This window comes from Sminthopsis crassicaudata, chromosome 5 (assembly GCF_048593235.1).
Source record: "Sminthopsis crassicaudata isolate SCR6 chromosome 5, ASM4859323v1, whole genome shotgun sequence".
Taxonomy (NCBI): domain Eukaryota; kingdom Metazoa; phylum Chordata; class Mammalia; order Dasyuromorphia; family Dasyuridae; genus Sminthopsis; species Sminthopsis crassicaudata.
Window position 1 is genome coordinate 81,689,774 of NC_133621.1, and position 27,128 is coordinate 81,716,901.

At 35.8% G+C, this 27,128-nt stretch overlaps 1 protein-coding gene across 6 annotated transcripts in view; it reads left to right on the forward strand.

Moving 5' to 3' along the window:
* Positions 1–27,128, forward strand: part of PTPRN2 (protein tyrosine phosphatase receptor type N2) — a 1,470,018-nt gene that overhangs the window by 376,864 nt on the left and 1,066,026 nt on the right. Inside the window, exon 1 of one of the 6 annotated variants that reach the window (XM_074267311.1) lies at positions 7,886–7,934. The exons of the other annotated variants lie outside the window; for them this stretch is intronic. Coding sequence (XP_074123412.1) covers positions 7,901–7,934 — 34 coding nt within the window. The 5' untranslated portion in view covers positions 7,886–7,900. Of the gene's footprint in view, positions 1–7,885; positions 7,935–27,128 lie in introns of those variants that run through there. 6 annotated transcript variants of the gene reach the window in all.

Sequence of the window (27,128 nt, forward strand, 5' to 3'; positions counted from 1 at the left end):
TGTAAACTCCTTCAGTCCAGGGACTATCTTTTACCTGGTTTGCATCCTCAGAACTTAGTACAGTACATTAAAAAATTACTTAATAAGATCTTGGTAAATGTTGATTGATTATTCTTGTTGTGTAAATCCTAACAGAAATTATGTGGAATGATCTTGGGATATTATGCAAGTGGATAAAATGATACCTTTTTGCAGCTGAATAAAAGTCTTACGTTCTAAGTTTGCTTTCCTTTGGTTCACTGAACAATTCCAGTAAAAATATCCAGAAGATATTAAAACTTCTTTTCACATGGATTTCTCCCATGAGGTCTATATATTTTAAAGCTTTTTGTCGCAGCATTAGGATTAAATGTTTGGTATAGTGACATCTATTAAAATTGTTCTTGAGTTTTAATGGATCAGTTATATCCAGTAAACTGTGGGCAGCAGGTTGGTCTCTGGTAATGTTCCAGTTCTTGAACAGGTTATTGGTTGAATTCTCTCATATTTTTTTAGGTATGTGTTTCAAGTGTGGGAATTAGTTGATTGAAGAGTGTGAGTTTTTGATTTATAAATTTAATCACCAAATCTTATTTTGCTGGGGATTTAGTAGATACCAAATTTTTTTAACCTCAAGTGAAATGTTGTATGATTTGTAACATTCTGTTCATAATTTACATTGACCACTAAATCTGGGATTCCTTTTTTAATTTTTTATTTAAAGTTTTGAATTCCAAATTCTATCTTTTCTTCAGTTAGATATGTTATACTTGGGCAATTAGGTAAACATTTCCATATTACTCATTTTGTGCAAGACTTGAACAAAAGAAAAAAATGAAAGAAAGTGAAAAATGGCATGCTGCAGTCTGTATTCAAACAATGTTAGTTTTTTCTTTGGAGGCAGATTGTTTCCTTATGAGTACTTTGGGATTGTCTTAGATCATTGTATTACTGAGAATAGCTAAACCACTCACAGTTCTTCATCAACAATATTACTGTTATTGTGTACAATGTTGTCCTGATTCTGTTCACTTCACTATACATCAGTTTATGTCAGAATTTGCAGATTTTTCTGAAATCATCTTGCTTGTCATTTCTTATAGCACAATAATGTTCCATTCCAATCATTTATTTACCACAGCTTATTTAGTCCTGTCTCAATTGATGGACATCTTTTTGATTTCTAATTCTTAGCCACTGCATAAATATGCTACTATAAATATTTTTTGTCCAAATAGGTCTTTTTTCCCTTTTTTTGGATATCTTTGGAATGCCTTTTGGAATCTCCAGAATGGTTGTATAGGTTCAACTCCATCAACAATGCATTGGCATCCCAGTTTTCTAAGTTTGGGATTCTTAAAAATAATTATTTATAATTTCTGGTGGCAATATTCTTAATATAAGCACTTCTATTTTCACGAATAAATCGTTAGTCACTGGTTTGATGCTTCTTTGATTACATACTTTTTGCTAAGTTAATGTGGAGAAGGTCTTTTGATTCCACCCAGAAGTTTTAAATGTTTTGCAAGCTCCAATTAGAGATAAATCATTTTTGGTCATATTAGACAAATCCAAGTTTTTACTTATTACTTGTTACTATTGCTTTGTGAAGGAATGTTTGATGGTTACAGAAACAATTTTCTTGGGTTGTGACCCATCATATTACCTGAGAATTTTTTATTTTCAAAAGCTTTATATTTTTCAAAGCATATACTTAGATGATTTTCAACATTCACCCTTGAAAAACCTAGTGTTCCAAATTATTTTCCTCCCTTTCCCCACTGCCTCCCCTAGATGGCAAGTAATCCAATATATGTTAAACATGTCCAATTCTTCTATATATATCACAGTTATACTATACAATTATCATGCAGCACAAGAAATAACTCTCTGAGAATTTCAATCAATCCTTTCCTTTTACCCCTCTGGTGAGGACATTTTGATCTTTTAAAATTTGTAAAGTACTTTGCAAACATTGAAATGCTGCATAAATGCCATTATTATTATTATTATCTTTTAAAATTTGCCTTAGGATGATAGGGCTTGTGTTTTGTTAGTACTGTGCAGAGTTCCTTTAGGATACCTTCTAGATCTATTTTAGCTCATTTTTACATTGCCAAAAGTGTGCATTATGACTGGTAATGCATAGACACTTTAATATAATTATTTTAATTTTTCTTGGATGGAATTTGAGAAAGGGAGTCATTCTTCTCTTACTCTTTTATCTACACATTTTTCTACAGACTACTATACTAGTAGAGAAAGCAACTGCTTTTTTAATTGAATAAAAGCTTCCAGTGAAAACTCATGCTCTGCAGACTCACTTAAAGCATCCTCAGGGCAACTTGAATTATTATTATTTTTCGGAATTTCGAGTCACTGAAATTCTAATCCTTGGCTATCATTAATGAAAATGAAGGCATAAATAAAAATTGGCCTTTAAGAAAGCTTTTGTTATTAAGAAAATTACTGGCCTAAGAAAGAGAATAAGCTTGTCTTCTATTTTATTAGATTCAGCCTCCTCAAGGCTCTTCTTTTTAGAATAGTCTGAATCCTGGTAAGCCTCTTGGCTAGACCATACAGTAGAAGGAAGTGTAGAACACTGTTTAAGGAGCCTCTGTGTAAATGCCAGACCAATGAAACAATAATAAAAGAGATATTAATTAGCAATTGGAAAAGATCAAGAGGAGGTGCAACAGTCTTTTATGTATTTTCTCTTGTTAGTGTGATTACCTAAAATTTAATTCTGTTTTCTACAGGAGACTTATCATCATTCTCCATTTTCAAATGCCCTCCTCAAATTGTTTTGTAGGGACAAAGTACACATATGCACATACATATATTGGTATTTTGTCTACAAAGTATATACACACACACCATATATGATGTCATGTGATATATGTATAATCATAGCTTAGCACAATGGATCATTCATGATAGATACTTTAAAATGTCTACACAGTAAGATAAACCTATTTTATTTACCTTTGTCTTTTTTTTTTTTTTTTTGAGGCTGGGGTTAAGTGACTTGCCCAGGGTCACACAGCTAGTAAATATTAAGTGTCTGAGCCACATTTGAACTCAGGTCCTCCTGAATTCAGGGCTGGTGCTCTATCCACTGCACCACCTAGCTGCCCTATTTTATTTACCTTTGAATAAAAACATCATAAGCTAATGATGTGCTCTGAGAAATCTTTGGAGTAGCACATTTGATTTCTGGAGGTTGATTTTAGGTCTAGGTATTTGGAGGAACCTATGACCTTTTCCATTTGTGTTGGGGATATGGTTTGGGGGATCTTGAGTGGGCAAGGTTAGAACCAAAAAGTTGTTTTTTTCTTGGCCAGGAATTCTCAAAGTTCAACCCTTTCAAAGATTCCATAAAATAATATTGATATTCACGATACTCATACTGAGATCTTTTCTTTTCTAATTTGGTAAACATCAATAGCTGTAATTCACATAATCGGATAGCCCTTGGAAAGGGGATCCTCAATGATTTTTAATAATTTAAATGGATCCTGAATTAAAAAAAATGCTTTGAGGACTATTATTCCAGGATTAAAGAAAAGGATAAATGGCATCCTTCATATTTCCTTCTAGGTTGCTTGTCCCAATTCATCAGGATCAGAAAGGAGATAGACATTCAAGATCCACGGTTTTTTCTCAGAATAAAGGTTATATTTTTGGCTGGAATTTTTTATATGCCAGAATCTTAAGACCCTGAGTGTAATAGATATAGATATTAGGAGTATGAGAAGCCCTAATAGAGATACCCCTCTTACAGCATGTTAGATAGAGACAAAAGGGTTTTATGCACTTATGCATTTCATTCTGGTTGATAAACTGATGGGAACCATTATCCTTGAGATGGGTACAAAACAAAAATGTAAATAGATTCCAAAAGTGTTTGTTTAAACTTAAAAATGAAATGGCTACTGAGAAAAACTGATGAATACTTGCTTTGTGCATTCAACATCAACAAGACAGGGCTTTCTATGATATATTTCTTGTGTCCAAAATAGAATACTACCTTGGTTGAACTGAACTGTCAGTTAACTAATCAACCAATTATTTTTTGTAATAGCTACTATATTTTTAGAGTGCCTACTACATACTATTAAGCAGCAGGTGGTATAGTGGATATAGTGCTGGACCCAGAATCAATAAGTCTTATCTTCCCAAGTTCAAATCTGGTCTCAGACACTTAGTAGCTGTGTGACCCAGGCAAGTGACTTAACCCTGTTTGCCTCAGTTCCTCATTTATAAATTGAACTAGAGGGAGAAATGGCAAGTTAGTTTAGCATCTTTGCCAAGACAACCCCAAATGGGATCACGAGAGTCAGATGTGACTGAAATAACTGAACAAAGGAACAAAGACTGAGGATTATGGGGAAGAGGAGAGAAATGTGAATGATAGTAAGACGACTAAGTTTGCCAGACCGTTCTCCCTGCTGAGTCCTATTCCATATTCTAGTCCTTTTAAATTATTTTGCATAAGTGAAAAACAAGCCTTATAATTCACTATTTAAAAACAAGAGCTCCAGTTCCATCTGCTACAGCCCCTCGCTTCAGGTGGATAAAGGCACTTCATCTCCAAATGTTGTTTTCAGGAGCATAGAAGCTCTAAAAAGTTCTGGCACAATGGTTCTCATAATTAAATCTTTCCAAAATGCTCTCGTTATTTGGAGAGTTGCATTTCAATGCAAGAGGTTGAAATATCCAGATGGGTCTCTGTCTGCAAGCTATCGAAATTGACACACTTCAACTCCTGTTGCTGCATAATGAAAGGGGCAAAACAAAATGACTATCCAAGACATGATTTTCCCAACACTCTTTTCAAAGATGTTTAATCGACTTGTCTCGGAGACTGAAAGTGGGCTCAAAGGCTGCAGCTAGGAGCTTTCCAATCAGGTTACGATTTCTTAGAGGCTTTGCTTTTGTGGGTTGCTCCTTCCTCATTGTTTGTCTCCACAGGCTGCAATTACTTCCTTTTTGTGCCCTTCTTTTGATTACCTGGATAGCCAACTGTAGGGCCTTGAATTTAGAGGAGAAGGGATCTGCATTGCGTCTGGGTCCATCTCCAGTCATCGTGACCTATGTCTTGCCACTGGAATCAGATGACCCTGGAGGGCAGAGTAAATTTGATGACTTCTCACAGTCCTGAGTAACTTAAATTCAATTCACTTGCATGTCAGGACATCAGTTTCCTGAGTTATTGGGATTTTTCAAGAATGAAAGGCAAATAACAACAGAAGGGATCTTAGGGGTTTTCATATTTAAGATCCTTACTGAGGGAAGCATAGGAAGAGGTTCATAATACTTAGAGAAATTGCTCAAGGTAACGTAGATATTAGGATTTGAACCTAATTTCACTGATTCCAACTTGAGTACTATTACTATAGTACCACACAGAAAGTGATTTTGAGTGTGTTCAGTCCTCTAGTAAACTCAAGGGCCAAAGGCAAGGTTTTTCTCCTCCATTACATAAACTTTAGGCATTTTGAGGGTACCCAGTAGCTTTTGATTATATAGGCCTGAATTGATTTCTTGTTTGCTTCAGCATTGAAATACAGAAGGAATATGGCACAACTCTCTTGTAAAGTCTGATCTAGATAAGCACTCATAAATCCCTGCTCTCCACCTCCTCCAAATCATGTGACACAAAACAATGAAAAAGGAGAGACCCAGAGCAGATTGCAGTGGGGATTCTCCTGGCAGTTTTCTTTTTTTTTTTTTTTTTTATCACTCAGGACACTAACTCAGTCTTCTTTCACTTAGTAACACACTGCTAACTCATCACACATACTAACAAGACTAGTCTTGCTCATTCATCTCATCCTGTACAACACACAAGTGAGTAGTAATGGCAAAGTATATACTAGTAACCCTAAATATCCTGGTAGAATTACAAGAGGTTGTTCTTTGTCTCCAGCTGTTGCCTCAGTCATGAAAGGATCTTTCACTCCCTGTATCTACATGCTTTTCCCTTAGAGGTTATACCCCAATATGTGGTAAAATGTTATCAATGACAGTCTCAGCCAAGCTTGGTCACTGGTAATGATATCATGGGAAATAGAGCTGGAAAGGAACATAGTGAGGACTAGACCAAACCCATTTAGCAGTGTGACATTTTGTGTAGAAAATTGTCCCAAGAGCCTTGCTTCTGATGCCTAATGGTTATGTGACTTTGAAGAAGCGGTCTAACCATAGTGCTTCAGGTAATTCTCTAAGACTGTAAATTGCCAAGAAGGTATTCAACATTGGTAGAAAATTTCCTTATTCTGCAGTTCCCTATACCAATGAAATCACAAGTTTAGTCACTGTCCCTATCTCCTCATTAGACCAATGAGGAAATTGAGATTCAGAGAGAGGAGAAATGCTTCCTTGTTTAGGGTCACATGGAGCAGGGATTTGTATTTCAGTTTTCTGACTCCACGCCCTTCTCTTTCCACTAGAGCACATTGCTTTTTCTTCTTGAATGAATTCCTAAAGCTGCACTCTTTCTATCCCAAATATAAAAATATAATAGTTGAGAAATGAGTTTTCATCAGCAGAAACAATGAGAGAAGGAGCATCCTTGTCATTCTGAGCCTCTTTTGCCTTACTTGAAGCGCTTGCCATTATTTTTAATATCTTTTGTCACCACAAAAGCTTCTACAGCTTTGGACTTGTTCAAATGACAGCAGCCTTTGGATTTGGGGAGAACAGGAAGACAAAACCCCAAATTTGGTGGCAGGAAGAAAGTGGGGCTGTGAATGACAGTCAGAGATGAGAAGATTCACACCCAGAGCTGGCAGAAGAGCCATTTCATGGTTTTGTTGCTTCATTGTGGCCATTAAAAAAAAAAAAAAAAAAAAAAAAAAAAAAAAAAAAAAAAAGCTATACATCTGAGGAGCTGGCGATTTTTGTCTTGGCAATGTCTTCAGCGAAACAGGAAGAGATGTCGATGCTCGTGGAAGGGTTGCCATGGTAATTTCTCATTATTCCTGAGTTATCAGGAAGACTTAGGCTAGTCTTTCTGCAATATATGCAGCCTGTTTCTGCTAGTAGACATGTCTGTGTGTGCTTGGCTCATAAAAAATTGGTTTCACTCACCACCACTTCTAATGGGCTTTCAGCTGCCTATATGTAACCTGCCAGACCCTACGCCATTTTCTATTGGTGTGAAAGTGTTTTCCTGTCACTTCCATTGATTGGTGAGCATTCAGTCATAGGGATTAGATTAAAAATGATTTCTTTCAGAGAAAGGGAAAGACTTCACACCTTTTTTTTCAGTGTCAAGGCTCCAGGTAAGGAAAGTCACAGCTTACAGAAGTGCCAATTAGGGCTGGTTATAATTTGGCTGACCTTCTGAGGCTCTGAAAGCCTCTTTGAATGATTCTGTTCTCACAAGGAGGAGATTTTATTTCCCTGTCCTGTGGATATAGAATGTGTGAGGCTGGTTTTGTGCATATGCCTTTGCTGCCCCGCTTGGACCTGATCTCAGAGGAAGGATTTTTGATTCTTGGACTACATAGCACAAGCCTAGGAAGAAGAGGCTTTCTGTGACAGCTTGAATGCAATGATCAATAAACTATCCCCCAAATTAATTTTCCTATTATGATTGGTGTGTGTGTGTGTGTGTGTGTGGTGAATTAAAAATAAAGAATCAACGGACCATGTGACTGTCAGAGATACGCTTGGGCATTTTAACTCTGCCTCCTTTTCACCATCTCAGAAACCTCTACCATTGCAAAGCCATAGATAGAGAGCAGTCCCTGGCACTTGTGTATATTTAAAGATAAATGGAGCCGTATGATCTTTGTGGATGAAGACAGAGGAGATAGTAGAAACAGCATGGGTTAGTGATAAAGCAATATAAACACATCAAGGAGCATGGATGACAACTTTCTAGCCCTTACAGCAAATCTCCAGTGATTTGATGTCTGAGCAGAGCATTATACATGCAGAACCTGGTATGTCATTTTTCAATGTGAAGTTTGATGTTTAATTAAACACCCAAGGTTTAATAAGTGGTTCTTTATTAAACTTACATGTGGCTCTTTTCTATTTTTTTTTAACCTGCATTTTGGATCTGGGAGACTCCTTACTCTTATTTTCTTAAAAAAAAAAACCTGCCCCCAAAATAACATTAGAAGTAAAAAGTACATTTGGATAGAATGCTTAACCTCTGTGTGCCTCAGTTTCCATGGTAATAATATGAGAGTGGGAGATAGGTAACATGCCTAGAGGGCTAGATGTAGAAGTCAGGTATGTCTGGGATGAATCCTGTCCCAGATATTTATTGGTTGCATGACTCTAATGAAGTCTCTTTAAGGCCCTGAGAGTCTTAGTTTCCTCAGGTGTTCTTAATGGCTTTTAAGGTATCTTCCAACTCTGATTCAATGATTCGAGGTTTCCTCTAGCTTTAACATTCTATTTTATAACCAGGATTTGATTTGACTGTGCAGCTCAATACAAGTTTCTGTGGCTAGATGGGTTTCGTCAGCTTAAAGAAAGCTGACTGCCTTTGGCGGTGCTTTCTCTGGGTAGCTGTCCCCTGGTCCCATTGCCTTGGTTGGTATGAAAGAGATTTTCCTTCTTTCAAAATGGTTTGTGAGATGTATTCCATGTCAGACATGATGTTGGGTTCAGGGGAGAACATGTCCGCATACATACTATATTTAATAATAGTAAATGAATAGTGGTAAATAATAGCAAACCTATTAATGATGGTAATGATAATAACAATGCTAATGGTAGCCCACAATGTTTTTCTCATCCCTTCTTATATGATTATAAGGATAATGCACATGTCCTATCTACTTGATGGGTTTTTACAGTGTGTGTGAAAGGACACAGTATTCCCTTTCTATGATTTAATGACCAATGTACATGGTCACCTCACAAATACATAACTGGAGGTTACTCCAAATTTCCTCTTTCTGCCTTTCTACATTGTGTTTGTCTCCCTTCTAGTCTCTTTCTCTTCTCACCCCATTCCCCAGTATTCCCCCTCCCTCTTCCCTCGAAACCAGCTGTGCCTCCAGTTCTTGATTATTAAGTTTGATGGGAGAAAGGCCCCCCCTGGCATATTTAAACAATTTGCATATGCTATTACCTAATATGCATATGTGATTTGATATCCAAGAGGGAGATCTGAATAATAGAGAGTAGGCTTAGTCTTTTACTTCAAAGAAACATGAAACGATTGGTGTCCCTAAGAATGGGCATTTTATAGGTGAGTCGGCCTGCCTGCAATTTAGATAAGTAAATCTAGATAGGAAATACATTAGAATATTTTTTCCATTTTCAGTTTAACCAGCAAGGCATACGACTTATAAATGTGGGGTAGCTGTTATATTATTATTGTGGTTCTCAGTCAACAAACAAATGTAATAATCTGTTACTATGGCCAGCACTCTAAGTATTGCAGATAAAATGAAAAGTAAAACTATGGTACCTGCCCTCAAGGAGCTCTCAACCAATAGTAGAGAGAACATACACACAACCTATATATGTGTGTGTGTATACATATAGAAGCACATAAAATGTAAATGGAAGATCATCTCAAAAAGAAGGCACTAGTAGAAAAGAGAGACTGAGGAAATCAGGGAAGCCAAAGGGCAGAGACTAGGAATTGTTTTGTTGTTATTTGGACTTCTCTTCACTTCCAAGTGGGTATATTTCGATTTTTAGTTTATATAAAACCCATCTTTTCCAGAAGACATTTTTTAAAGTTCTCTCTTCCTCCCTTCCTTCCTCTCTCTCCTTCTCTTACTTTCTCTCGTTTCCTCCCTCCCTCAACCCCCTCTATCTCTGAGACAGACAGAATGAGAGTGCTAATGGGTTTGGCCTAAAGATAATGGGGCCATTTACATCTAGATCCAACACATTGTACTAATTGGAACCAAGAGGACATTCCTTGTTATAAGTTTCATCTATTGAAGAAATGTAAAGCATCAATATGAGATTCATCCCCCAATATCTACAATGTTTGAGACTGCACTCATCCTTCATTAGTTCATAATCTGAGCACCAGTCACTAAGTAAAAGCTAATACTTCCTTGGTGTTTATATTATATATCAATAGACTCTAAAATATTATATCCGACGGGGAAATCTTTCCTCCCTATTCAGTCATTCTACAAATGAGGAAAATGAGACCCTAAGTAGGACAGCTAGTGGTCTCTTTCACTCAGTGATAGTTTCAGCCTTTTTTTATGGGAAGAAGAGAATTCTCTTCTCCATCTTTTCTAACATGGAATTCCAATTTAGTCAGGCATGGCAAAGGAAAGAAAAAACTTGTCTAGGGCTTTCTTTGAAACCTCTAGCTCCATTATTTCCCTACAGAGGCTGCAAATATGCAAAAAAGGATGAGAAAATATGTTAGAAATGGGTGTACAATATGTATAGATGTCAGTGAGAGATGGAACTCTGGATTATTTTTGTTCTATATCTGCCTGTGCTCAAGGAAGTTCAAAATGGCTCCTGAGGGCCATTAAAAATTTAGTTAGATTTTTAGTTAATTTTAGTTAAATTTTTAGTGAGAGCATTTACACTTTAGAAATCAACAAATGGTAACAGATCAAAGTTTGGACTATTGTTTCGTTGATTTTTACATTTAAGAAAGTTAATAATAAATTTCAAAGTAAGTCATATGTGCATTCTTGTCCCCACCTCCCTGAAAGTCAATTCTTAATGATTTATCATCACAATGTTGGAGGAAAATGCTTCCTGACCCTTAAAGTACTATATAGATTGGAGTCATCATCATTTTCTCATTCTCATATTTTTTGGGTGGGGATGGAGATGGGGTTTTAGATAGAAATAGTCCTGGGATAAGTTTCTATCCTGCAATTATTCTTTTTATATTTAGTGTTCAGTGGGCGATTGTGCAGATTATGACTAATTTCTGTAATTAATTGTGTGGGAGTTTTGGGCAAGATCATTTTCTATTGGTTCACTGAAAATATCTTTGAGACAACTCTAATAGAACATAAAGTAATAGGGGTAATGGATTTTTCTTTCTTTTCCCATATAGTTTTGATTTCTCTTGAAGTGTTTCCTTGATAAATTTTTTTAAAGATATATAGCTTGGAAATTCTGAACATTTTGTATGGAGATGATTGCAAAATTTTGTGAAGTTTAGATAGAAATGTCCTGAGAACAAGTTGATATCCCTCAATTATTCTTTTTTGCTTCATGTTTTGTGGACAGTTGTACTAGTTAGTAAAATAACTTTTTTCTTATAATTGAATAAGAACATTAGACAATAGCTTAATTGCAAACTTGCTGAAGTCATCTTAACAAGAACACTAGTAGCAGTAAGGTTAATAGAGATGGCAGGCATCTTATACTATTCCTACATGGTTTCAATTTCTTCCATTAGGACTCTGTATTTTGGAAACTTTTCATTCTGTATAGTTCAAGGATTTGGCTTATTTGATATGCTGACAGCTACTTAAAATGTTCTAAAGTCTGTGAATAAGTATTTTGTCTAGGAAGTTGTATGGATTCATTCTATCTAATGCTGTTCTGGTTCCAGGACTCTTTTTTGAATTTTCAAGATACTTGGGTATTTATATTTATAGAATGGAGATTTGTCATCTGTTGGCTTATAGTGGTTATTGAGTCCCAATATATAACACTTGCTACATAATCATGACTTTTAAAGTATCCAGATGCTATGTATTTTTTAATCTTACAGTGATATGCTTCATCATATAATATGTCAATAAAAAAATTGGACTAACCAAAGAAAACTTTATGGTCATTTCTGTTCATAAGGACTTGATCTTGAATAGTTATCTTAAACCTCTTCTTTTCTAGAAACAAATTCTCTGGATTCATCCATTTGTTTTCTTATTTGTTTATATATGGTTGACTTAGTTCATGTGAATATTGTCCATGGAGCATTTTTTGGGTCTGCTCTTATGAGCTTAGCCATTTTATAGAAGCCATCTGTTAATAAATGCTTTTTAGTGTCTTTGGACAAATCCAGCAGTATACAGTTTTTGTCAACCTTTTTTGTTTCCATATGAAATAATGTTTATTCTAAAAGTATATTTCCTCTCTTTAAATTCACTTATCATGTGCTCTTAGAATATCTAGCAATGCTCTTTTCTTGATTGAAAGAATTACTCTTTTTATATGTGTCTTGAGGTGATGAATCCTGTGCTTAATACTATATTACATGGATAAAATATTATATGGATTTTGGTTTGAACATCAGGCAGATATATTGTCCATTTTGCTGGGCAAAAGAGTATTCATTAATACTAGCATTACATCAAAGAATATGAACAGACAATTTTCAGATAAAGAAATTAAAACCATTTATAGTTAAATGAAAAAAAATGCTCTAAATCACTATTGATCAGAGAAATGAAAATTAAGACAACTCTGAGACACACCAGTCATATTGGCTAAGATGACAGGAAAAGATAATGATGAATACTGGAGGGGATGTGGGAAAACTGGGACACTGATACATTGTTTGGAGTTGTGAACTGATCCAATCATTCTGGAGAGCAATTGGAGCTATGCCCAAAGGGCTATCAAACTGTTAATCCTTGGATCCAACAGTGTCTTTAATGGGCCTGTATCCCAAAGAGGCCATAAAAAGGGAAAAGGATTCACATGTGCAAAAATCTTTGTAGTAGTCCTTTTAATAGTGGCAAAAAATTGGAATCTGAGTGGGTGCTCATCAATTGGAGGATGGCTGAATAAGTTATGGTAAGTAATGGAATATTATTGTTCTGTAAGAAACGATTTCAGAAAGACCTGGAGAGACTTATATGAACTGATGCTAAGTGAAGTGAGTAGAACCAGGAGATCACTGTACACAGCAACAGCAAGATTATACAATGATCAGTTCTTATGGACATGGCTCTTTTCAACAGTGAGATGATTCAAGCCAGTTCCAATGGTCTTGTGATGAAGAGAGTCATCTGCACTCAGAGAACAGTGGGCACTTCGTTTGGATCACAATATAGTATTTTCACTTTTTTGATTGTTGTTTGCTTGAATTTTGTTTTCTTTCTCATTTTTCCCCTTTCTGATCTGAGTTATTTTTGTGCAGCATGATAATTGTGGATATTTGTGAAAATATGTACGGGTTAATTTCATACGTGTAACATATATTGGATTACTTGCCATTTAAGAGAGGGGATGGAGGGAAGGGAGGGAAAAAATTTGGAACACAAGGTTTTGCAAGGATGAATGTTGAAAATTATCTATCCATATGTTTTGAAAATTAAAAGTTTTGATAAAAAAGAAAGTATATGATAAAAATACTAGCATTACACTGGTATCAATTGTTCTAAATTATGTTGTTTCTGTAAAGCTTTGACTTCAGTATGTTATTTAGTTTTTAAAAATAGCTTAAGTTTTCTCCTTTTAAGCTGTCTGTTTAATATGTCCTAACTTAAGAAGATGCAAACCTTTTTATGTACTATTAATTGATAAGTAATTCATATAACTAGAACAATTTTTACTTTATTAGAGTTATTTTAAATGTTTTATTTATTTAAATTAAATCATATTAATTTAAGGGAAACAATTTTACATTTATTGATTCCACATAATATTTTCATAGTATTTGATTAAATTTCTACATGGTCAAGTAGCTGTCTAATATGCTTCTTAATAAATAAATAAAACCATATAATTCATGTCATCCATGTCTATCAAATGATTAATACATTGCTTTGATATGATTTCCTTCTTCCTTTGAAAACCATATTCAGTCATGATGATAATGGATTTAAGGCTAAGTAGAACTATATTTACTTAAACAGTCTCTCTGGAATGTGCCACATCTTCTTTCACTTGTTCTTGACATCACTGTGATAGTAGCATGTATTAGAGAAGGATTTTCTGGGTGGGCACCAAGTTCTCTTGTGATATTACTATTTTGGCATCTATTTTATATATTTGTAATACGTGTCTAAGCCATGAGTGCAGAACTGACTAAAAAACTTTGCACTAATCGATAAATATGGTGCAAACATTGGGTAGCTTGCTCACTACCCAAGTTGATATAGAGTTGCTCTTTCTATTCCTCATATAGCAATTTTTGACATGCTTCTTTTGCTCCTTATCCATATTATCATTTTCTATCAAATTTTTTTTTGAGAAATACAAACAATGTAGGCTTTCTACATACTATGTTTAAACAAATGAGTGGTCTGTATTTTAGGAGCTCCTGGTGTTCTCATTATTTGATTTTTAAAAATATGGAATTCCTTTTATTAAGAAAGATGGAATCACATTTGCTTCAGGAAGATGTTTTGCTGATAATTTATTCACCACTATTAAATATTTAAGTCAGAAATTATGGAATTTATCCAAACATGACACTTAACAGTGTTTCAATTGTTCTTCCATTCTTAAAATTTTTCTTCCTGAAAGTTCAATTTCACATTTGAGCCAATTTGTATTTTCTTTGTATTGGATTTGGTTAGACCCTATAGACAAGCAGAAACTTTCCACATCATCCTCTTTTGGGAGATTTTTCTTGATTTCTGTGCTTTTCAAGCACATATAGTATAGTTTTGGATTGATGTTAAATTGGAGAGTTCTTTCTATTTTTATGATGCCTCATTTTGACTTAATCTTTTGGCTTTTGCTTTGTTATTAAGTATATCAAGAATTTCTAATATATTTTTCTTTTAGAGGATTCCATTCTTTATATGCTTTATTTTTTTTTTTGGTTGCCTCTAATGAGCCAATTGAACATCTCAGTTTTATGCTACAGTGGTTATATTTTTACGTCACATTTGAATGTCTTCTCACATGTCTTAAATTTTTTTTCAAGCCATTTCTTCTATGATAATATGGATATGTAGGTTTAGATAATTCCTCGATAATTGTATCTTTGCATCTCTTACAATGGAAAGTCATTGTATATATTGCTGTGTAAATGTACTGAAATGTTTTGCCAAATATTGTAGAAGAATGCATTCCTTCAGAATGGTTTTCAAAATTTTACTCCTTGGTATGTTTGTTTGATATGTCTTGTCTTGAGGAAACCAAGGTAGGGAGCAATCAAGATGATAAAATGGGAAGATCAGAATATTTGTAAATATAACCTTCAGCTATTGGTCTAATTAGATGACCATTTAATTCAAGTTCAGAACCTTTAATATCTTTAGAAAGTTTATACTTATGAAGTCTGTGATATTTTGATGTCTTTAAAAAGCAATTTCATGAGTTGAAAGAGCTGTTTAATGTGGAACCATATAACATGATGCTGTTCATGTATGTCAGATGACTAATGTAATATTTTTGGATTGGTTTTGTCTTTACTCTGGAAGCCATAATTCTATGTAAGGCATATAGGCAAGAACCTATGCAGAACCATAATGTATTTAAACTTAAAAAAGTGTATGACACCTTTTAATGTATGCTATTCCTGTTCTTCAGCTTATTTTATATATTTGCAGTATAGGGATAAGCCTTGAATGTGGAACTGAGTCAGATGACTTGTAGAAATTAACAAAGGGAATAGAACTTGTTGAATAATTAAGGAATCAATAATACTCTGCTCTGAGACACTCTTGCGACTTTTAGACAATTGTCTTTATTCTTTGGCCAGCATGTTGTTTTTGTGTTTATGAAATTTTTGTGTTTCTAAATTTTAGTGATACATTATTATTGTTATTATTATACTCTAATACTTATCTACACTCTACTGATCAGAAACATCTTTAAGCATATATGTTCATCTTTAAAGCCTCTGTCCTCTCTATTTCACTTATTATTCCCAAGAAACATGTTTGGCCAGGTCTAAATTGTGTGGTAGGAGAATAGGTCACCACCCAAGGTCTTATTTTTGGCAACAACTACATTATTGCCTCACTAAATCTTGCAAATTTTTTAATCTTTAACTTTTTTTCAATTAGTTTACATTATGTTCTATGTAGAACTGCTTACATTAAAGACCATTGTTCTGGGCCTGATTCTCTTCCTTCCTTCCTTCCTTCCTTCCTTCCTTCCTTCCTTCCTTCCTTCCTTCATCTCTCCCTTCCTTCCTTCCTTCCTTCCTTCCTTCCTTCCTTCCTTCCTTCCTTCCTTCCTTCCTTCCTTCCTTCCTTCCTTCCTTCATCTCTCCCTTCCTTCCTTCCTTCCTTCCTTCCTTCCTTCCTTCCTTCCTTCCTTCCTTCCTTCCTTCCTTCCTTCCTTCCTTCCTTCCTTCCTTCCTTCCTCCCTTCCTTCCTTCATCTCTCCCTTCCTTACTTCCTTCTTTCCTTCCTTCCTTCCTTCCTTCCTCCCTTCCTTCCTTCATCTCTCCCTTCCTTACTTCCTTCTTTCCTTCCTTCCTTCCTTCCTTCCTTCGTTCTTTCCCTCCTTCATTCCTTCCCTCCCCTCGAACATAAAAGAAGCTTTAAAAATACTTTTCTCTTTTTCTCTCCATCTGTGATATGTGGAATATATGTGTGATGCATATCGTGTAGATATTTAAACAATATATGTACATATTATGTAGAATATAATATGTCTATATATACATGTATATGTGTGTATGTGACTTAGGATTAATTTGTCCTTGACTTTTATGTGTAAATAGTAGTAAAAAAAAAAAGTTTTATTTTGAGATTAAAATTAATTAATCTGGTCAGTGAGGCAACAGAATGCACAGAGCTTGAAACTTGCAGTTAGGAACACCTGAGTTCAAGTTTTATATATGTCACTAGTTCTATGACCTTATTAAGTCACTCAACCTCTGTCTCATCTGTAAAATGAGAAATCTTTACAAGATTGTTATAAGGAAAAAACAAAATAACATTCATATAATACTTTCTGAACTTTAAAATTAGTGTGTAGACATTAGCTATTATTATAATTATTGTGTGGAATATTTTCATGTTTCTGAAATATTTGAATTCATAGAGGATCATATAGTTCAATGTTTCAGCAGTCTTGATTGTTTGGATATGGAAGGAGCCTTGCTATATTTTTCAATATTTAACCCTCCAGCCATTTATCTGATGAAAGTAATTTGAATGGGAACACAGCTACATTGTTCAGTTCTTTGGCCTCTTTGGAGGAATAGCCCAGCCTACAACAGGACCATGGACATTTTTCCTGAATGCGGTTCATGTTTTGGATATTCCACTTTTTCTAAACATCTCCAAAGGTCTTGGGGCTTTCAGGGTACATACGCTGTCTATTAGTTAAGTTACTTTATATTAAAAACTGTCAAAGAAAGGAAAGCAATTTCATAAGGTCCCTAAATTAATGAGAGTCTGGTTGCACATCGGTTGCTTTCTTTAGGCATCTGGGCCCTCGTACAGGCTGCCATTCTTAATCATATTTTAATTTTCAAATAAATTGCTTTCATTATCCTTTCATTTACAATACCATGTGTGCATTACTGCTCATTAATGTTTGTCATCTACTTTGCTGAGACTTGGTTTTTAAATAGCCGTGGTTGTGATGCTGTAATTAAAGATGATCCATGTTGGTTTTATAGAAATTATTATTTTAGTCTCCAAAAAAAAGCAACCCAGAGTGGTGATGAAATTGGTCCTTTAGATAGGAATCCTTGAATGCTTCATAAGTACTTGTGTAAGTACTTTATTTTTATCTAGAAACAGGCACTGACTGCCTTCTTGTAAGCCCAAAGACACCATTGCAATTAACCAACATCAGAAGTGAAAAATGGTATTTCTTTAGGTAAATGGCTGCTCTCAGACATGCAGGAAATGACTTCTTGGGATCTCTGGCTTCCTTTAAACTCTTCCCCCTTCACCTTTGCCTCCTACTTTCTCTGACTTTCCTCAAGATTCAACTCAATTCCAACCTGCCTGAGGTCTTTCTGGACCCTTAAAGTTGTTAGTGGCTTTCTTTTCTTAGATTACCTTCCAATCACTTTGTTTATATCTTGTATGTCCCCAGTTATTGCACATTATCTCCCTATTTTGATGTATACTTCTTGAGGGGAGGGGCTATTTTTCTTTTTTTGTATTCCTAACATAGCACTAGGAGTGGTCTGTACAACATTCTCAATAAATGCTTGTTCATTTAAAATATTTGCTTGCTTAGAACTAGATCTTCCTTGGAAAGCCTTTCCTGGGTCTTCCAACTTGTTAGGATTCTTTTCTTCCTCAAATAATCCTTTGAATGCTTATCTGTTTATTTTGGGGGCTTCTAGAAGCCAGGGACTGTTTAATGATTTACTTTTGTATCCCCAGTGTCCAGCCCTGTATCTTTCACAAAACCATTTCTTAATAAATTCTTATGGGATTGGATCTCTCTATAGGATTGGTTTTTTTTATTTTTAAAAATCTTTTTTTTTCTTCTCCTTTTTTATTTGGTTATTGCATTACTGAAAAGAATTACTACCAGCTCTAAACAATAAGCTTCTCTTTGAGTTTTGTTGTTTTAATTAAATATGCAAATAGTAAAATTGTCCATTTCCATCTGGACTCAGAATAGTTTGGGACCACTCCATTGATTGGAGTGGTACGTCACAAGTTCAAATCTACGTTAATGGCATATTCTCTTGTTGCCATAAAGGTCGATGATTTGTATTTGATCATAAAAGCAATTTTCAAATGAGACCTTAAAAGGAAATACCACTGGGCTTGCTGGACACATGATTGAGATTGGTCTCATTGACCTCGGCCTATAGTTCTGAAGATCTGTCAGAAAATTTGAAGCCATGAAATTTCCATCGCACACTAAGTTCCTTTTGCAATTGTGTGTTGTCACTGAAAAGACTTGAGATGCAATAAATAGCTTTGAGACCAGTTGGCAAGTAAAAACAAAAAAAACAAAAAAACAAAAACCCAAAAACAGTAGGAAAAGCACTTCCAAGTATGTACTAAAGTAGAGAAAAAGGCTTCAGGATTGTGGTTTTGTATCATAATTACTCCCATGCATGTACATAACATTTTGACATGTACAGAATACTTCCTGCACAAGAAAAGTTATGGTTTGGTGGAACAAGTACTGGATTTAGAGTTAATGACCTGGGTCCAATCTGAGCTTTGGTGACCTTGAGCTTTAACTTTCTGAACCTCAGTTTTCTCATAAAAGGGTTGAACTGGGTGACCTGGAAGTCCCCTTCTAGCTCTCGGTCTCTGATGTGACTAGTTCTGTACTGATCATTGTCTTCTTTGAACATCAGATGGAACTCTAAGACTTGCTTGTCCCTGAGTGCACTTCTAACAAGTGTTGGAGCTCTAATTCAAACCCAGTCTCACTCTTAAATTAAGTGTTCTCTTCTCTATCTTGTGCTACCTCTGAAAATACTTTCACAAACTTTAATTGTTTGTAGATATATTTTTATAAATATTTAATTGATGTGATTTTTCACCTGCCTATGAAGACTTAGTTGAGTCTACCCTAGATATACAGAGAACATAGTTTTGCACCTAGAAAGTCTTCATTCAAGTCAGGACTTCTCACAACAATCTTTGTTAACCAGGCAATCGTGATCAGATTATTTTTAACATATATTGCCTAAGAATATACTCAGAGTTTTGTTGATTTGCTTTTCCCACATTGTTTTAATCTTTGTTACCAAGGATAGCTCATTGATTAGCAAAAAGGAAGTAACTAATAAATGAATGTGATGTAAAAAAAGATTAGATGACAATAAAATTATGTGAAATTAATTTAAAACAAAGGAAAATAAAATAAAAGAATATGTATAGCATTTTTCCCTCTTTGGTCTTTTCCTGCTTCTCAAGAAGGGAAATTCCCCATTGGGTCTAAAATTTGTGGACCAGATGGTAGATTCAAGTACCCATGAGCCCCATGGATAGGAATTTGGTGGCAATGTATCTGTTACTATTAGGTTTTCATTGTCCTTGCCCTGATTGTACAGCTCAGGGGCCACTCCAATGTTAGATTAGTTAAAGCATTTATTATTACATGAGGCATTAGCACTGACTCTCTATTGTAATTTGTTTGTAATACTTTGTACTTTATTTATCTGTATTCCCTGTCCCCTGTAATGTGCTATAACTTCCCTGCATATTTCTCTGTAGTGCCTCAGGGTACACTTTTTAAAGCACCCACAGGAGCCTAGAGTTGTAAGGAACTGCCAAGCTCAGCTCATCATGTGGACATGCTTTTAAAAAAGACCTCACAAGTCAATAGCCCAGCCCCTGCATTTTACAGATGAGGCAACTGAGGCTCAGAAAGGTCACTTGATATAATAGATGGAGAGCATGTCCTACCCAGAAGCCATACCATCGCACCATGGCAAAGAGACATCCTTTCCTCTATTAAAAAACAAAAACAAAACCAAGAAAAAGTAATAATACTTTAGGACTGGTATAGCCCTTGGGAAGCTTAGGTCAGTGAAGTAGCTTTCTGGGTGGCAGAAGCCCCTCAGAGCTACCCTAGTGGCTCTTAGGAATTGACTGAAGGATGCCTGGGTCCTAGGGCTTTAGATGGAATAACTGGGGGAGGGCTATAAAGGGCTGCTGTTCTTCTGAGCCCTCACTGAGGGCTGCTGTCCTTTTAGTAAATTCAGAGAGGCTCCATCACTCCTACCTGCTCTCATGTCCTCGTCCTCCTCTGGATTGGGAGGGGGTGATGGGTGTGGGAGTGGGGGTGGACAACAAGGTACAACAAGTTCAAGATGAGTTGAGAAACAGGAAATGATCGATGGGTGGGTTTTGTTTTGTTTTGTTTTGTTTTTGAATAACTGTCACTGTCCAGATAAGGTCAGGGCTAAAAGATTTCTCTTTCTTTCTTTCTTTTTCCCCCTGGAGCACATAATGTGCCGGTTTCATTTTGCACTGCTTATAACCCTAAGTGTCACGGGCTTTCTATTCTTGTCTGAATAGTCAACGAAACATTATGAAGCTGATAAGAGAAGCTGGCCACTGTTACTTGGCAACCGTTGCTGAGCAGAATGAGGGCTGTTGATTGAGGAGATTAGCTGCCACAGATAAACCTTCTCTCCTCTCTTTTCCCTCTCCTCTCCATCTTCTTTCCCTGTCCCCTTTCTCTCCTTTCCCTCTCCTCTCCTTTTCCCTCTCTCCTCTCCCTCTTTTCTTTTTTCTCCTTTTTCTCTCCTCTCCTCTCTTCTTCCTCTCCTCTCTTCTCTTTCTCCCTTTCCTTTCCCTCTTCTCTTCCTTGCCTATCTTCTTTCTCTCCTCTCTCTTTTTCCTCTCCTTCCTCTCTCTTCTTTTTCTCTTCTCTCTCCTCTTCTCCTCAATTCCTTTTCCCCTTCTGCCCTCATTTCTCTCTTTCTGTCTCTCTCCTTTCTCCCCTATATATTAATTCTTTTTCGTTTTCCTCTCTCTCTTTCTCTCCATCTCTCTGTCCTCATTTTATTCTTTTTCCTTTTCTCTTTCTACCCTCTAAAAGGTATAAACTTGTCTTCCATTTCCTTCTTTCCTTTTATTTCTGTCTGCCTCTCCTTGCTCCCTCTCATTCTCTCACATCTTCCCTCCCATTAATATAGTTGCCTCTCCCTCTCACCCTTTTCCCCCTTCTCCTCCTTTCTTTATTCCTCTTTGTCTTCCTTTTTCTTTTCCTTCTCTTTTCTCTGTCATCCTTCTGTCTTCTTTTTTGCCTTTTTTGTCTCTGTATCCATCTATCTTTTTCTATCTCTCTCATCCCTGTTGCTTACTTTTAACCTCAAAGACTGCATCAGAGATGATAGCCCTCAGTTTTTTAAGATGTGAACTGTGTAGCAAATAAAATTTTCAAAAATAATTTGCCTGGAGATCCCTCACACTCCCTCCAGTGGCTAAAGGGTCATTCCCTTCCTTCCTTTTCTCCACCTTTAATTAATTCTCCTCTTGGGCCTTCCTAAGTTGTCCGGATTTCTGCCAGTGTTTTAGATTGTTTTAAAATGCTCCAGATGTTTCTGTGAAAGGCAATGCTGGGCTATATATTGCCCACTTACAAATGCTGATGGCATGAATCAAAGACCTATAAGAAATCATTGTAGTTCCTGCTGTCCTCAGCCTGAAATTAATGGGAAAATACATTGTGGGATTACTGACATATTGCTAAATATACTCTATACAGCTCAAAGGGCAACAAATAACAGAGCGATTATAGTGACTGCTTTTCAGGAAAATGGACTAGGTAGTCGATAAGCCAAAACATACACATTTTCGAGATGGGGGGAGAAATGTGGTCAGTCACGAGTGACTTGTTTGTTTTGCATTTGCTCCATGCCATTTTCTTTAACTGTAGTTTTGTTGAAGCAAAACTAAGTGGGGAATGAGATCTGCCACCTTAATGCTTTTAATTGTCTGTCATAAATCAGAACTGAATGTTACTGATCATCTCATTAAGTCATTGTCCCCAGGGGGCTTAATTTTTTTAAGTATGTGTTTTGTCGTTATTTTAACTTTTTTTAAAAAGTTTTTTTGTTTTAGTAGAATGTCAAGGGTAGTGAGATGTAGCAGATAGATTACTGCTCTTGGATTTAAGTCAACCAGTGCTCATATCCTGTTTCTGACATTTACTCTGTAGGTTCCTATGACTATAAGATCACAGGAGCAAAGGTGTTTATTTGGAAGGGACTGTAGAAGTCATCTAGTGAAACTCTCATTTTGGGAATGAGGAGACAGAGGTCCAGATCGATTAAGTGACTTGGTCAGGCTTACCTCTGTGTGCTGTGGGCAATTCCACAAGGCTTTTCTACTAAGTCATATGTCCCTGTGATCTGCTTCCTCTGCTGAGAAAAATACATGTCTTTTCCATTTTTGGCTAAAGTTTAACTGTTAGGATGAGAAAGTTTTAGTAATCACCTCATTCACAGGTTCTTAATTTTTGTGTCATGGGCCACTTTATCATTCTAATGGAATCTGTGGATCCATTTCTGATATCTTTAGAAAGAAAAACTAAATTTTAATTAGAGGTTAGTCAAAATACATAGGTGTGTAAGAGAGAGAAAGAGAAAGACAGAAAAAGAGAGACAGACAGAGAGAGACAGGGAGTCTAAGAGAGAGAGAGAGAGAAAGACAGAGAAAGATTGAGAGAAAGATAGGGACAGAATGACACAGAGAGACAGAGACACAGAGAAACAGAGACATCACAGACATACACAGAGACAAAGGCAAAACACACACACACACACACACACACACACACACACACACACACAGTTGTTGCCCGGTCGAATGTATATGATGATGCTAAAAAGTCTAATCTGTGCTCCAAGTGCATTCTGTACATCATAGGACTAAGACTCTAGGTAAGTTTGTAATCAAAATCATTTGGGGTTTTATTAGTAATTTCCTTCTCCAGCTCATTTTACAGATGAGAAACTGAGACAGACAGGGTTAAGTGACTTGTCCAGGGTCACATAGCCAAGTAAGTGTCTTAGGCCAGATTAGAATTTCTGAAGAGGAATCTTCCTGACTCCAGACTCAACACTATCCACTGAGCAACTTAGCTGCCCTGAAAACAGCTAGAGATCATCTAATTCAACCCTGTTATTTTACAAATTAGGAAATTGAGACCTACAAAGATGAAATGAATTGCCCAAGATCACATCAATACAAAGTGACAGGGCTAGAATTAGGGACACAGGCCCTCTAATTTCCAAATTCTGTGCTCTTCCCGTAAAATAATCTCTCATGTTTTTTCTATTTCTAAAAAAATCTGTCATATCTTAGATGTAAATGTTTAACATAGATAAACCTGTAATAAAGAATAAATCTCTGCAATAGTAAAATGGTTCATGTTAAGGTTTTATTTTTTTATTTGCCATAGTTGCTGCGTTTTTTGCACCCCTGTCTAATGTCTGCAGGCCATTTTTGAAATGATTGCACCTTAGGAATTGAGTATGAGGGCAGGGAGACTCATTCTGAGATGGAGAAAAACAGTTCAACAAGGTTAATGTCTCGATTTGAAAATCTATTACTGCTCTCCCCTAAAACATTTAGATTCAAGTGATTGAAAGCCATATTTGATGACATTAAGTGACGAATTTTCTTTTCAGGGTAAGGCTAAGGGTATTGGAGGCTCAGATGTAGTTCATTTTTGCCAATCAATACTGAGCTGAAGAATACCAATATCAGTGGACCTGAATCATTTCTTCCTTGCAAAGTGGCAGGCCAAAATTTTCCAGTTAGCTCCCTGCACTTTAAACATTCTTACTTCATTTTTAGGAGTTAGAAGTCAAATAAGTTGAAATAAAACTTTGTATCAATCATATGTTTTGAGAAACCTCATTCCTCTACAGTATTTAGTAATTATATAAGAAAGAAGGAAAAGGCCAAAGAACCATTCAAATATTTTGGAGTAGTATGGTATACAGAAAATTGGCTCAATGAGGAAGGTAGCAGTGTGTCTAGGTTAACTTACACTCTTGTAAGTGGACATACCCCAACATGATAGTATTTTTCAAATTGTGATGCTTAGATGCATTTCTTAACACATCATGTTTCCTGCCTCCATATCTCTTGAATTATAGATAAGTGAAACTAACCAAGTAATGCAATGGAGTGAAACTATACTTAGAAGATCAGTACTCTATAGCTAGGAAAAGCAAAGGAACTTGTATATCAGATTGCTTGCAGTTTGGAACTGCCAAACTTTTTTGAAATTATTTTTTCAATTATTAAGCATTCATCACCCTTACTTCCTACTCCCTTCCCCAACTTAAAAAAAATATCAAAACAGTACAAAAGTCTTGTAAAAAATATATGTAATGAAGCAAAACAGATCCCTGAATTGGTCATGTTTGAAAAAAAGAAAAGAATCTCATTCTCCACCCTGAGTCTGTCACTTCTCTATCAGGAGATGGTTTGCATGTTTTGTCATGACTTCTTTAGAATTATGCTTGGTCATTGTGTTCATCAGAATTATTAAATCTTTCAAAAATTGGTTTTTTTGCATTATTGTTGTTGTTATATAACTTGTTCTCCTGGCCCTCGTCACTTAATTCTACATTTCTTTCACACAAATCTTCCCAGCTTTCTCGGAAACCATTCCCTTCGCAATTCTTACAGTATAAGAATATTCCATTGTATCCATATGCTATAATTTTGTTCAGCCATTCATCAATTGACAGACATTCCTTTTAGTTTCTAGTCTTTTGCCACTAGAGGAAGAATTCCTCTGGATATCTTGTATGAATGGACCTTTTTCCCTTTTCTTTTAAAGGAGTCATGGTTAAGTGATTAAGTGAAAGGCCCACAGTCACATAGGGAATTGAGGTTGGATGTGAACTCAGGTCCTACTAACTTAAGGGCTAATGTTCTATCTATTATGTCATCTAGCTACCCACCTTTTATACTTTCTTTGATCTCTTTCATGTAGACATGGAATCAATTTCATTTGGTGGTGCAAAACATTTCTTTACACTGGGGTCTCCCAAATGGAAGTCTGCTCCCCCTTTTAGTAATGCTTCTCATTTAGCTTCTAACTTAAGGTCACTTTAACATTAATCTAGATTATTAATTCCTTTCCCCCTTAAATGATATCCTTCAAACCTTTGGTGAAAATTTTCATGGGGCCAGTGAAAAAATAAAATCATAAATCATTCAAATTATACATGCTAGCCTCATTTCAAGGGCCTTTTTTTGAAAGAGTAATTTATTCTGTTCTTCTATTAATTAGTATCCAGTCATCATAATAGTTCATTATCATCCATCCATCTCTTTTTGTTCAGTCATTTTTCAGTTTTGTCCCACTCTTTGTGACTCCATTTGAGGATTTCTTGGCAAAGATAATGGGAGTGTTTTTACCTTTCCCCTTTTCAGCTTATTTTACAGATGAGGAAATTGAGGCAAACAGGGTAAAGTGACTTGACCAGGGTCACACAAGTAGTAAATGTTTGAGGTCAAATATGAACTTAGAAAAATGAGTGTCCCGGATTTCAGACTCAGCACTTTATCTACTGTGCCATCTACTTGTCCATCATCCATGTGTATTAAATCCTATGTCTGACTTAAGGGAGCAGTGAGCTAAATTACATGAAAGACTTGTGTGGTATAATCCAAGGAGCAACAATTTGGAAATCATGAGCTTAGTTTCTCATATCTACTGTCCAATCAACTAGTTGTATAACCTTGGAAAAAAATTCTGTTCCTCAATTTAATCAGATGTAAAGTGGAGATGATAATATTGTGCTGCAGGATGAGAGACAAGCATCTAATTAAATTAATACACATACATTTATCTGTTGATATATAAGTTCCTTGAGGATTGAGGCCAATTTTTTATTATTGTTATTTCCAGTATCTAAATCGGGGATTTGCCTACAGTACGTAGTCTCTAATTTCCTGTTGAAATAATTATGAGTAAATATGAAAGTCATAGGAAGTATGTGTTATATAGATGAACAAAGTGGGTTAATTAGGGAAAGTTTCCTGGGAAAAATGTACAAACTAATTTGAAAGAAATGGGGAGATGGGATGTAGTATTTCCCTGAGCCTTGGATATGTTATTGGAGGCCCTAAATGTTGACTAATAGTCAAGTAAGCTTAACCCTTCAGATGCAGTTATAGAGGAGATATATTCAGTAGATTTCTGTTTTAAGTTGTGATTTATCTTTAGGTTGGACCAGATGCTTTCTGAGGTCCCTTTTAACTATGGGATCCTATATGTTTCTTTGATGGTCTTTTAAAAATTTAATAATAGCCTTTTATTTTCAAAATACATGCACAGGTAGTTTTCAACATTCATCCTTGCAAAAATCTTGTGTTCCGAATTTGTCTTCTTCTATTACCCCCTCCCTCTCCCTTGGACAGCAAGTAATCTAATATATGTTAAATAAGTACAATTCTAAACATATTTCCTTATTTATTTAATGGCCTTTCCATAATGTAATTGTGTTCTTAGACCACTTTTTGGTTCTGAGCAAATTGCCTCTCTGGGTCTCATATGCCTTATCTACAATATGAAGACATTAATTAGATAATCTCTGCCAACTCCTCTGGGCCAGCAAGATGGCATAGTGGATTGAACACTGACCCTGGAGTTCAAATCTGGCCTCAGACACTAGCTCTGTGATCCTGGGCAAGTCATTTACCCTCTGTCTAAGTTTCCTTATCAGTAAAGTGAGCTACAAAAAGAAATAGCAAACCACCCCAGTATTTTTGTCGAGAAAACCCCCTAAATGGGATCACAGAGTCAAATGTGATAGAATGACTGAAAAACAGTAACCATCCATTCTAGCTCTAAAATTTGGAGATAAGATGCACATCTGAACATTTCTGTCCTTGTACTCCAGT